The sequence below is a fragment of the Eptatretus burgeri genome, chromosome 4 (assembly GCF_056783735.1).
Source record: "Eptatretus burgeri isolate ZD-2024b chromosome 4, Ebu_testis_v1, whole genome shotgun sequence".
Taxonomy (NCBI): domain Eukaryota; kingdom Metazoa; phylum Chordata; class Myxini; order Myxiniformes; family Myxinidae; genus Eptatretus; species Eptatretus burgeri.
In genome coordinates, this window is record NC_140964.1 from 23588333 (window position 1) to 23603174 (window position 14842).

Consider the following 14842-nt stretch of genomic DNA (forward strand, 5'->3'; position numbering starts at 1 on the left):
GCGCACGGGACCGAGCACCGGACGCCTGCTACGCGTGGTGGTGCTTGGAACAACGAACCTCTGCCATTTCGGAGAACATCAAATACAGGGGTTCATTCAGTACGTACACAACACGTACACACAAGTGCAATCGGGGAGGAGGCTTCTTATTCTGCAATAGGTAAGAGCATCTTGATTACTGATGAAAATCATCGTGTGATGCTTTGTTGTGCATTTACGCAAACATCATCGAACAACGCCTGATTAATGTGATCGCCAACTTGTTGTCCATGCTTATTGGCAGATGTGATTCACCTCTTTGAATTGAAGTATTGAGAAAAAAAAAAAAGAAGTAGAGAGTGCCGAAGAGAAATGGTCGAGATGCGCACGATGCAGCGGAGTGCTGTGATTGTTATTGATGATGTGTTTTTAATCCAGCTGAACTTGCGCTTGGATTTTGAAGCAACAATGCGACCCATCTCACCCCCCGACCACAACCCTTTCACACCCTGAATAAAATAGCACTCCAAATTATGTAACGCATCACCTCCATGGAGAATGTTGGAAATTCACCAAGTCCGCGCACAGCTTGCAGGTGGAAATGCAAAAAGCAGGCTGGACCCGGTCGATCATTTGGCTAATCCTGTGCTGTGGATGCTGGTGGGCAGGCGCGGGTGCTCAAAACACTGCACTTACCAAGAGGCTGTTCGGCAGTGGTGCAGAGACGAGAGAGAAAGAGTGTGAAGAAGAAGGGAAAAGACCCTGCAGAAGGGAGGAGGAGGCACTTTGGACGGCGTATGTGCTGTGGTGTCCGAGCTGGTCCAAACTGAACATAGTGTTGGTGTCTCTCCCGATCTTTGATTCCTGTTCGAGGACCTGACCCGTGGAGTTGCGAGATGATGCTGTCCATTGCACTGAGCGTCTGCCTGATGGCGCACGTACATCTCGGCTTTGGTGCGCACGGTCAGTGATCGGCTGCACTCTCACCGACATCGTTCAGCCGTGCACTTCATTGTTATAGTGTGTCAATATTGTCAGTTTTAGTTCAAATCACCTTACATTTAAGGCAGACCACTTGATTTGGTCTCCCTAATATCACCTTTAAGTCAAAAGCGAGTGCATGGTTCTGCAGCGGCTCCATATTTCGCAGCGCACTCGCAATGATGACCCCCTGGTGCGTCTGCGGCTCCACATGAACAAATTATTGCCTTTTATGTCAATTCTGCTACAAATCCACAGTAAGTTAGGGCTCTTCTGGCAAAAGAGGGAGGGGATGGGTGGGGCTGTGGGGAGTTACATACCAACAATGTTTGAGTGGAAGGAATGCACATATATATATATATATATATATATATATATATATATATATATATATATATATATATATGTATACATACCGACAGATACATGAGAAGGGGGTGGGGTGCATTTTTCCCACCTTATTCGTGAAATATATATGATAATATTAAAGAATTGTGCACCTGCTTGGACCAAGGTTGTCCTTTTGAGATATTAAATGTATGGTTAAGCCCATGGGGTGGGGTGGGGGGGGGAGGGGTGCACCGGTATATGTTGGCATCAGTTTCATCACACAATTCATATTGAAAGCGTAATTTTGGCCGGAACCGATCTCCTAAAGTAATTTTTCGCACATAGTGTCAAGGATCATGGAGGAATTAGGATCTCATGAGATAACTAATAATCGACTGCAGATCGACTCAAAAAGCGTAACATGCCCACCAAGTCGGTTTAGTGACGGTGCCTCGAAGCCACACATGGCAGTGGCAACAGCAACAACTGATCAGTAACCGATAATTACGACAACCACTCCATCCTTCCTCTCATCCTTATAACAAGGTCTGCGCGAGACAGGAAGGCTCCATCATCAAATGGAATGATGCAAAATTCAACCTGACACCTATGAAAGCTTCTGCCATTGGGAAATCAAGGATGGCACAAGACGAGCGATCTGGCAATATGCTCTATGCTTCTGAACTTCCCAATGGAAACGGTTTTCTCAGCTCGGCACGTTAATTAATCCAGTGGCACGCACCAAGCGAACGCACTAAAAAAGAAAAAGAGAGCAAAAGATGCGGCTCGTTTCAGCACTGTATTTGTTAGTGTAAAAATGCCCTGTCGAACTGGGACTGCACTAAGGGCGACGAGCACAATGCTGTGCTGCACTAACTGATTCTACTTTAAACAAGAACACGATACCCTCATTGGACTTGTGTTGCACGATCATTGCACTTGAATGATTCGGGCTACATGGCGACTGTTGTTTGTCGGTTCCGTGCAGGCCAGTTCACCAACGTACCACGGGATGTGTCAGTGGTTGAAGGAGAAGACGTAATATTGACTTGCGCTTACCAAGGTGGAGACAAACCTGCACATTCCATTGAGATGCAATGGTGGCACGTACGCGACACGGACCGGACGTCTCACGGACCTCGATCCCGACTTCCCAGCAAGCGCACTCAGGTACTCACATCACTGTCATTTGAGCAAAGAAAACAAAGCGACAGCAAGGTTGGGTCACTAAGCAGAAATTTATTCCAGACAGAGCTGACAAGATGTTTGGTTATCTCAGTCGGGGGGGGGATAAAATAACCGTCTGCACAAAAAAAAAAATCTTAACCTTGATGAACGCCCTTCCCCACTGATCAGTCTGATACCAATTACATACAGCACCCATCATGGTATCACACAATATTGCTGTTAGTTTCAACCAATTGCAATTATACTTTCATTCCTTCACCAATGCATTGCCTTGATGGATTTGGATTGTTAGTTATGTTGTTTTTTGACATCTACAGTCACCAGGATTATATTAGTACTGTATTGATATAAGATTTAAGGTCATTACATCAATGAATCTTTGCTCAAACTAAAATCCCACAATTGTTTGAAAGGTCAGGTAGCATCTTAAAGTTCAAAATAATGAAATATCCATTAAACAACTGACTTAACCGCTCCAGTCGATGAACGATGCGCTCGATGAAGCAGGGCTTTTCCAAGACACCATCATACACCTGCCAGGGTTATGTTTCATGACTTTTATATTGCGCAGTGAACTGTTGCATCTGCTTTCCTTGGGGAGTTGTTCCATGAACTGCACAACTTGCTGACAAGGAGCTCATTATACCACTGTGTCACTACTTTATGGCTTAACAGAATCTCTAGATCTACAATACTTTGTACATGTTGAGGATGTTAACGACAATAATAGTAATAATAAAGCATTAAGAACAACAACAAATGTACAAATTAGCAAAGGAACTCTAACAGAAACTCTTGATGGGATGAAATTTAATTTGTTATCCATTTATCGCTAGAGCATGGTGTGAAGCAATGTGCAAATTGATATCTGATAGAACAAAATGATAAGCCTGTTATATCAGGCAGACAATAGGCCAATGTTTTGATTTTCTGGATGCATATAAGATGGTGTTCTAGGTTCGCCTCGCCGCAGGTGGGGGATTAAACACCGGTGTCTATAGTTCTCCCGACTCGCTATCGCCAATAAAACCTGCATCCATTTCGTGTTCTGTTAAGCTTTTTCTCTTTTTCACGTTGTAATGTTGATTTCGTCGCCACCTACCGTCCATCTTCAGTGCTCATTGGGGACGTATGCTACGTACACGAGCCTCACCGGCCTTACATAATGTACACAAAGGGTACGGTGGGATTAACTAACCAAACAAACCTGCAAATGGGTATAAAGGAGGGTGAGAACAAAAGGCGTCGAGAGAAAGAGGGTGTCTATACATTGGCCAAAAACCTATTGAAAACAATTGTATACAGTCGACGTGTGACAGATGGCCATTTCTCAAAACACAAATTATGGAAGTGGCTGAGTTTTCAATATCCTGGCATTGCTATGGCTACACCAAGACAGAATAGAGTACAGTATTTTCTACCTTTGTCTTTGTCTATTTCATGTGATAATTAGTGTGAACAGATGAAGGTTATAATTCCAGCGTTATAATTGGAAAACGTATGGAACAATGCAGTTCCGGTTTGATCGTCTCGCAGTCCATGACCCAACACATAATCTCTGGAGAGAATTCCACCCCCACATATCTAATGAGAAAAAGCATGTTATGGAGATTTTGAATCCTCTTCCAAGATATCATTAATTCAGTTAACATTTCTCCTTAATTGTATGAACTATCACGATTTTTATGTTTCTTTTGAATCAAAGGCAAGGTCAATGGGGGTTAATTTGTGGTAAAAGAAAAACAAAAGAAAAACCAACCAATTAAAATTTCTCCTCCTTCTCCATGTCACCCTCCCACCACCGATGACCTCATTGGTACAATCTGCAGGCCACCAGCTTAGTCGGCTGGCACATTAGCATTGCTTAATGCCCAATGCAATAATTGCTGAGATTAGTACTTTTTAAAAAGAAGTGTAGTTTCAAATTGAACCTTTTATCAGGCTTGTATTTGCCTAGGACTGTGGAATTCAAAGCAGGTTGGTTAGCAGGGTAGAGATAATTATTTTTGGTTCACAAAAAAATATTTTCACGAAAAAAATAAGTGACCACTATATTTGTTATTGTTTGTGTCTGTCTGTCTGTATGTCTATCTGTCTGTCTGTCTGTCTGTCTGTCCCGAGCATAGCTCAGTGGGTTTTGATCCGATCCTGACAAAATTTTGGTGGGAGGTTTATATCATGATCTAGTTATGTTTTCCTGAAAATGGGCATGGTGCGCCCATTATGGGTGGAGCCATGCCCAAAAAACATGTGTTTTTAGGGGGTAGCCGATTTCAATTTGCATCTTCTCCGAGGGGTTTTGTCGAATCTGACAGGGGTTTCGGTATTTGGTTAGCCCAATGGCACCTGCATAGCCCCACGGAGCTCGATTTTTCATTTTCGTCCCAAGGTCAAGGTCACAAGGTCACGGACTTAGAAAATTGCGAATTGTGTTTTTCGGAGGTAGCCGATTTCAATTTGCATCTTCTCCTATAGGGTTTGTCGAATCTGGCAGGGGTTTTGGTATTTGGTTAGCCCAATGGCACCTGCATAGCTCCACAGAGCTCGATTTTTCATTTTCGTCCCAAGGTCAAGGTCACAAGGTCACAAACTTAGAAAATTGCGATTTTGACATAAAAATCCATCTTCTCCGAGGGGTTTGTCGAATTTGGCAGTGGTTTCGGTATTTGGTTAGACCAATGGCACCTGCATAGCCCCACAGAGCTCGAGTTTTCATTTTCGTCACAAGGTCAAGGTCACAAGGTCACGAACTTAGAAAATTTCGCATTTTGACATAAAAATCATACGACCGCCCAAACTTTGAGAGCTAGGATGACAATATTTTTATGCATAATCTTGAGGTCATTCCCCACCTAAAGTCTTGAAACCATTTTGCTCTATCTCGAACACGTTGCCCGTGGCGCCCCCTCCAAGTTTGTTTTTACGCTGATTTAATCAAAGTATGGATAATCCGATGAGTGCGAAATGCCATTTAGCCTATATGACGTTATATTGTTCTTGGAATGTTCCAGAGGAAGTTTTGCACCAAAGGTCATAATCCTTGATCTTTGACCTTTAAAGGTCAGAAAGGTCAAATTTTCAAAGTTGTGGGAATCGAACCGGGTTTTCGACCTTCTTCAACGAACTAACTCCAATAAGCTATAGCACGTATCCTGTTTCCTTATTTAAATGTCTACAACATTGTTTTGGGACCTTTAAAGGTTATGCAAAGGTCAAATTTTTTAAGTTGTTGAACGAAACCCGGTTTTCGACATTTTTGCAGCTAATAACCTGTCACTCGTACCACATCATGTTGATCATTTTTATAACTTGGTCAAACATTATCACATTGTCTCATCCTTGACTTCTGAGACAATCTACATCGTCAAATACCGCTCGTGAACCATCGTCGTCTTCAGACTTGTTTAAACTAAAGTATGAGTATTCCTTAACAAGAAAAAAATATTATTCTCAGGACTGTGATGAGACAATCAGATTTGTTTGAACTTGCTGAGTTTAAAGAAATTGTTTTTTTTTTTGTATACATTGTCGAGGCTCGAATGAGGGTTAAGACACAATGCACAGCAAGGACAAACCCGTGGGGAACAGAGACATTAGGAGATAAATATATGTGTGTATATATATATATATATATATATATATATATATATATATATATATATATATATATATATATATATATATATATATATATATATATATATATATATATATATATACATACAGTATATACAAAAATATATACATCTCATACATCCTCCAATTCCTCACTATTCTCCTATATCCTCTCAATCTCCTCCCTCTTGTCATCAAATAATCTCTCCGCTTTCGTTTTGTTATTCTTATGAAGATAATGAATGGAAAGGTATAATTAATTTTTGCATAAAAATCTTTCAAAGGAATAAGCTGCTGACCTGCCCATATTGTGTGATTTCTTATTTTGTTGAATTAATTTACTAGTCAGTGTTACATGTGATGAATGCAACACTTAACTCATATGAAGACAGTTTCCAAAGAAGGAGATTAGATGATTCATGAACTCACAGCAAAAATATCAAAATTATGAATTTGCTTTACATTTGAAAAGATGGAGATTTTATGTTAGATGTAAAACGTGATCAGGAAGATTGGAGACATACAGTACATGGGAGGAAGGAAAATAAAATAATGCATGTTGTTAGGATGGGGAAATTGTTGACTCGATGATGATGAAATACAGTGAAATACATCAGAACTTCAATGAAGTGAAACATATTTCGAATTCCACATACATTAGTTTGACTTTTTCATCTTCTCAAAAAATATTTTTGACATTTTTTAGAAGCTGCACATTTAATAACATTTTTATGTACATTTTTATAAAATTTTCTTTGTGATAAAATTATTCCTGTGTTTCTTTTGAAAACCTTGAAAATTTTACCAAACAGGGAAAAAATGTTGAAAGAACAAGGTTGGAGATTATTTTCCAAAAGGGAGAATTCTGTGCATCAGGTTGCCCAGGAAAAAATCTCAAGAATACCAGGAGAAAATATAATTGTGATTGGAAAAAAAAAAAACACTCAAGCAGAGAGGGCATTGTCAGAGAGCAAGAAATTAGGCAAATGGGATTCTAGAAGAATAGATGAAATCAAACGTTGAGAATCCCTATTTTGCTTCACAGAAGGGTTAACTCTGTAAGCATCTAATTATCCTTGCTTCTCACGGTGGTTAGAATACGCAGTCAATGTCCTGTTGGTTTCATCCATTGTTCTACTGGTCTGCCGTTGCAGATTGGCATTAGCCTGCACGAGCAAGCAGTTATTCATTCTAAAATGGGATTCTAGAATGCATCGATCATGAGGGGTAAGCCTTAGATCACTGCAGAAAAAATATCAAAATGTACTGGTTATACATCAGGCGAGGACATATCTAGAGTATTGCATTTGCATTTAGTTTTAATATCCTTGTTGGATAGCTGCGTTACAGAGGGTTCATTGTGTAGCAACTTTTAGGTCTGGTTATGAGAAAATAAACAAATAAATTATAGAAAGGAAGATTACTTTTCATATACACAGCATCTGACTGCTGTTTGCATCATCCCTGAGGATGTGGCTATGAAACTAATCAGATATTAGAGAATAGGACTCAGGGGCACAGTTTGTAGGTAACCCAGATAGCCACTGACACCAGACTGTAATCTGGTGAACCGTCGGTGCAGCTGGCAGGGTGTCTAGCCTGAGTCAGCCTGGCATCAGTGGCTGTCTGGAAAATAAAAAAGGAGCTAAATCTGAGGTAAGACCGCAATTATGTTGTATTCAGGAAGATAATGTGGTCTTGTTTAGCAGAATTAGTGGATCAAAAATACATGATCACTTGCAAAATAATAAGATGTGAACCTCAATGTAATGAAAAAAATAAAAAGATCTCTCTTCTGGTAACATGTATCTGGAAACTGGGATTGGGATGTTGGAATTGTATTTCTACCTCCGCCACTGAAAGTGGACGGAGGTTATGTTTTCACCCTTGTCTGTCTCCGTCTGTGAGCAGGATATTTCAAAAAGTTATTGACGGATTCAGATGAAACTTGGTGGAGTGGTTGGGTGTGTGACAAGGACAAATTGATTCGATTTTGGTGAAGATCTAGATCCGAATCCAGAATCCGCGAATTTTTCAAGTGATTCTTCACCATTGAGTGATTGCGTTACAAACGATATCTAGCATGATATCCCAAAAAGTTATTGACGGATTCAGAAGAAACTTTGTGCATAGGTTGGGTGTCTGCCAAGGATGAATTTATTCGATTTTGGTTGTCGATCTGGCCTGTCAGTAGGATACAAAATGTAAGCTGTTCAACCTGGCAGAGGTATGTGCTCTACCGTGTGCTGTTCTCCTTTTAATATTGGTTAAATATATTTTTGATCAATCAGTTGAACTCGTGCATTTAACTGCAGGAATGATAGATTTGCATGTACGAAGTGACTGATATATAAAAGCGGTATGTGCTTTTATCTCTACAATCATGCAAATCAAAGGATTCTGAAAGACCAGAAGTTTCAAAAATGGCACAGCTCAAACGAACCGTGACCAACTGGTCTGGCCAACCTGGTTTCCAAGCTTGATTGAATTATTAGAGCGTTTGCCATGAAGGTTATCTGAAAGGGCATAATGTAGGAATAATTTAACACCGATAATAATAGATTTCACTCCCAGTCTTAATTTGTACTGCCTCCACCAATACTTTTTGACTCTTCCCTCCACCATTTAAAAAATATTTTTGGACAAAAAAATGAACATATTAATCTATACATATATATACATATACATATACATATATATATATATATATATATATATATATATATACATATACATATATACATATATATATATATATATATATATATATATATATATATATATATATATATATATATATATATATATATATTTATATATATATATCTATATATATATATATATATTTATATATACATATATATATATATATATATACATTTATACATATATATATATTTATATACATATATATATATATATATATATATATATATATATATATATATATATATATATATATATATATATATATATATATATATATATATATATATATATATATATATACATATATATACATATATATATATATATATATATATATATATATATATATATATATATATATATATACATATATATATATATATATATATATATATATATATATATATATATATATATATATATATATATATACATATATATATATATATATATATATATATATATACATATATATATATATATATATATATATATATACATATATATATACATATATATATATATACATATATATATATATATATACATATATACATATATATACATATATATATATATATATATATATATATATATATACATATATATATATATATATATATATATATATATATATATATATATATATATATATATATATATATATATATATATATATATATATATATATATATATATATATATATATATATATATATATATATATATATATATATATATATACATACACACATCTGATCCCATAACTCATGATATGGGAAACCCAAGTTTGATTCCCATGTACCATATGTAAATATCTATTGTCTCCTGTCATAATTAATACAGTGGTACAATAATGTGTACTAATGTCTTTTTCTTGCATATGATTTAAGTGAAAGTTCCAACGGTAATACTTAGGTCAATGTAAAATAATTAAATAAGCAAACAATTAAATGACAAAAAAAATCCTTCCACCACTTTCAGGCTTTTAAGGAGTAGCTGGTTGGGTATTCCTTTTTCAGATATTGTATGGCTGCACTCAGCAGTCACACATGACATAACGTGTTGGTGTTTTCGCGTGTTTGGGGAAATTGGAATGTACTGTTATCGTGGTGGGGTGAAGATATGGCACAGACTATAGACTTTTTATATTCCTCCTTTTCCTTTGATTTATTTGTGATATATGGCTGGGCACCAACAATCCTTTCCTGTGGTTAAGCTTCCTATCTTTTGTGGTTTGCAAACCCAACCTTGATATTGTGAAGTCACTATTTTACATTTGTGCTGTCGTGTTTCTCATCTGTATCTTAGGCACAGGAAAGATGACTGAGAGAATTGCTTCCCAGATTTGTCATTGTAAAAAGGTTATATCGCTTGTTTTGTTATTTAAATTATGCCATTCCTTTTCTTGTGATTTCTATCTCCCATTTCCCAATCTATGAGGCAATGCATGTTGATGCAAAATTCAATCTTTCAAGTAATGTGCTTCTTTGTAAACCGTTTAACAAGTAATTGCAATGCCATATGGACAATAATTCATTCATTTCCTTCCTATTTATGATCACCTATAAGAGCCATGAGCGGCTCTGCTCTATAGAAAGATATGCTCTGAGATCACAAACTCATAACTTCAAAACAATATTATTTGTCACTAGATTTTGAATTTATTCCATTTGAATTCCACCTTGAGCTCCTTGTTACCAAGTTGCTGCCTTTGGAAGCAAAGGTTTATGCATTATTAAAATAAACAGTTTGACATGTGTTCAAAAAACTTAAGCTTTATAAATGGGTGGCCTGGTTGAGCAAGTAAGACCAAACAGGTGCACGTTAAATATCACATCTTACACTAATCTTGTAACAATAAAAATAAAACATTCCTTTCACGTCATGAGGCACATAGGGATGCCAAGGAAGTTTAATTTGGCTGAGGAGTACAGTCCTGGACAGGTTGCCACTCCAATGCAGGATACTCAAATGGCTTATTACCCCAGTAAGCTGGTACTCATTTCACCGACCTCAGAAGGGTGACAGGCTGAATTAACCCACCTCATGTTATTTCAATGGCATGACAGAGGCTCAAACTCAAGACCCAAATATCTTAAGCCAGCTACCTTAACCGTTAAGCCAACACCAGACATACATTAGTCTTCCACCTGATCCAAAATTAAAAGATATCAACGTTTACCAATGAGCCTATTCTTGCATTGTTGATGTCTTTTCACATTTGATGAACATGTCATGAACTTCGGTTGTTAGGAAGGTAGTGGCTTCAATAGTGAGCATGATGGAGTTTAACAAAACCAATACATAATGGTTAACCTCACAGTAATAATCCTCTAATCAAAGAACTTGTGGATAAAAGCCACTGCAGAAGAAAGCTGAGTGACAATTGGCAAAGTGTGGAAACTAAAAGGTGTTATTGATGCAGAAATTGGTCGAGTAATGACCATCAGCCCTGTGGCATCATTTTCCACAAGCAATGTGTATAAGAAACTGCCAAAATATCTTTTTCGCGATGTTTCCCATTTTCAAGGCGATGACGTCTAAAGCATTTTGTAAAAGCCAGCATCGTCTAAATTGGACCCAACCACCAAAAAATGATTTGATAAGTTACCATTCATGGGTGGGGAACAAACTTTTTGATTTTCCATCCCAGTTTGTACAGATAGAAAAATGAAGCAAAATTTGTCTGTTTGAATTTAAATAATACTTTTTGCATCTGGCTCATGGAAGTGTGAGGAGATAAAGCGTAAAATGGCACCAAACTGTCAATTGGGCCACAGTTGGACACAACAAGAAAGGGAAAGAATAAATATGAATAGGAAAAGAGGGGAGAGAGCAGAGAAGGAAACAGAAATCTACAAGAAGATTTAGTTGGACGAGATAGGTTCAATGGGTGTGGAAAAACTTACGAGTCAGGATGGGGGATTATATTGATTGGTTTGTGCACCACTTGCTTGAAGCCCTGGTGGGAAAAGTGTGATTGAACAGAAAATGGAAGGCAGTTCCACAATTGAAAGAAAAGAGGAAGATAGTTTAGGGGTGCAGAAAGCCTGGATTTTGAGAGCTTAACCCAAAGGGGGTTTCTGGAAGAATCTCTGCATCCTGGCGTAGCAGAGGAGGGTCATCGTGCTGAAAGAGCAGAGGGAGCTATCCCAAAGTTGTTAAAAATAAACAGTCCAAAGTCTTGGTTAGTTGGCCAAAGAGGTGATAAAGACATAGAGGACACATATCTGTGTCCTCTCTGTTTTTGTAATCACCTCTTTGGACAGCCAGTGAGATGCCAATAATGTTGAGAGGTTGAGATGCCACCGAATCCAGGAGAGAACAATGTGAAGTTGTGGTGCCATGCCATAAGGAAGAGCAGTACTCCATTCAGCTAAATATAAGGCCATGTAGGTGATAAGTAATTCTGATTTTCCAAGGAATGACTTCAAACTAGAGGATTCCCCATATGGGGCTGACTTTGGGAGACAGCTTTGCCACATGATTGGCTCAAGAAAGGTCACGGCTGATGGTGAAGACTTGAAGTTCAAGAGATGGAGCCTCTTCCTTCTTCTTCTTTAGTGTGCAGTACATGGTTGCAGGTAGCATCATTTGCTGGAGGCACAGCTGTGCTGTTGATGCAATACCCCCCTGAAGGTGGGAGCAGGAATTTGGAATTTGCTCATTATGCTGACAATAGCTCACCTACTCTTCATGAAAGACACAGTGGGATATTTACCATCCAATGATTAATATTAGCAGACAAGACGCATAGTTTAACATCCACCCAAGGGATGACACACACAATGATGAATGGCCCTACCTGCGGAACATCAGGCAGGCAGTTTATAGCTGAGTCGAGACAGCTCAGAGGTGGGTGTACATACCTCGAGGCCATGGGACTCTTCCAGTAGCTCACCATAGAAAGAGACTTGAATTCGTTTGATGATCCTTCCAGAGTGATTTAACCACCTGTGTGTTGAACCAGCCCTACACATTATGGATGTGATTGTATTCATGTGATATTTTTTGTGCGAAGAACTTGTTTTGCTGCACATTATTCTCATACAAAGTTGATTGAGTACAAACCTGCATGCAGACACACACACTCACTCACTCAATCAAAAAATAGATATAACAATACTCAAAGGGGCAGAATCTTACTTTAAGGCTGAGTAAGTACACAGTCGTATGAACATTGTCAAAGCAATGCACATGCAAATTTTTATACATAGTTGAGGATCCTGAAAGAGCGACTGCACGAAACAGATCAGGACACCAAAGGACAAAATAAACAGGAGAGAGAGAGAGAGAGAGAGAGAGAGAGAGAGAGAGAGAGAGAGAGAGAGAGAGAGAGAGAGAGAGAGAGAGAGAGAGAGAGAGAGAGAGAGAGAGAGAGAGAGAGAGCGGGGGGGAAGGGGGGGCACCAACAGCAGAGTTGAAAGCCAAAATCGAGGCAGACTTGGACAAACAATGGGTGTGGGAAGGAATTGCAGCAGGAGAAAATGCTTTGGGTGGATAAAATGGATACAGTCGAAAACTTTCAGGAGGGATAACTGGACATTGAAAGGAGGAGGGAGGGATTGAAGTGAGGTTGGGGTGGTGTTTACAAGGGGGAGAAACTATCATGGTTTTGGATTGGGGGTGATCTGAGATGGTGGTGAACAGCTGGCTGCAGATCTGGAAGGAAGAATGAGATTGAAGAAAATGTGGAAGTTGGTTCCATAGGGAGGAAGAAATTAGAGGAACAAAAGAGTGCAGGTGAGCAGTGATCCTGGATTTAGGTAGTTTCAGCAGAAGGTGGTTGATGGTGGACTGTGTGTGCCCTGCAGAAACCTGGGGGGGGACAAGGCATGGAAAGAGCAGAAGGTGTGAGACTAGAAAGGAGGCGGTAGAAGAAAAGAGACCAGCGATCTGTCTGTGATGATGAAGTGATAGGCCCATCAACTCAACTTCATTGCAGGAGATTCAAATCGTCTTGCAGGCTCTGGTTTCCCTGGTGACAAGCTGAGCAAGATGTGAAGCAGCGGAGCCAGCCCAGATGGGAGAGCAGTACTTCATCAAGCTTTGGATGAAAGCTCTGTCGGTGGATAGGAGTTCACGTGGGCCAAGGAACGACTTTATATGATGGCGGATTCCCTGTCGGTGGCTGACTTTGGAGGCCAATCAAATGGAAGACCAAATACTGCATTGGAGTTGTTAGAAAGAACCCCGAGAAGTAAAGAGCAAAGATGGAGTCATCAGAAGGAACCTGGATAGGATTTGGGTTTTAGCCGCTACTCCACTACCCTCAAACCCAACTTTGAAATGTGATTTGCTCAAGGAAGATCATGGCTGATAGTGAGACCCACGATTTCCTCAAGAGGATTGTTAAGAAAGTAGATGGGGGGGGGGGGGGTGAGAGGGTGAAGTTGCCTTAAGGTGCAAATGCTTGGCCATACAATATACATTTACTGTTTTTGAGTGTGTACCCCCAAAGATTGAGCTTACAAGTCATCCAATGTAGTATTATATTCAAATATCCACCTCTTAACTGAGGAGTAATTAACCCACGTGTCATACCAACACTTTCTACAAGGGTCCTGTATGTTGGACACTTGCCATGTATCCATCATTTAAAAAAAAATCTTAACAGAGGGTGCCTGCAATGTATCCATCTTCTTGAAGCATCCCTTGTTGCACAGTTATGTGTAAGATTAGTCCTCAAATTAAACATTTTATTCTTGTTAAATAAAGACTACCACTACTACTGCTGCTGCTGCTATGAGTACTACCACTACCACCAGCATTGGTTAACAACGTTTCATAAAAGTAGCTAGGAAAGAGGATATCAAAATGAAAATATGAGATACTCACAATATTCCAAGACATGTCAACATTTTATGAATTTTCAATATATATGTGATAAAGCATCGACATGTCTTGGACTGTCGTAAGTATCTTGTTCAACAAACTTTCTGAATGATCCTCATATGTTACAGTTACCGTTTACGGCTTAACATCCACTGGACAGAATTTTCATTCAATATAAATAACAGCTTGACCTTCAACAACC

General features: G+C 38.6%; 1 protein-coding gene across 1 annotated transcript in view; it reads left to right on the forward strand.

Moving 5' to 3' along the window:
• Positions 1 to 14842, forward strand: part of LOC147027627 (V-set and transmembrane domain-containing protein 2B-like) — a 27436-nt gene continuing 12594 nt past the window's right edge. Inside the window, exons 1-3 of the mRNA XM_085877157.1 lie at positions 1 to 160; positions 648 to 942; positions 2279 to 2460. Coding sequence (XP_085733283.1) covers positions 876 to 942; positions 2279 to 2460 — 249 coding nt within the window. The 5' untranslated portion in view covers positions 1 to 160; positions 648 to 875. The remainder of the gene's footprint in view (positions 161 to 647; positions 943 to 2278; positions 2461 to 14842) is intronic.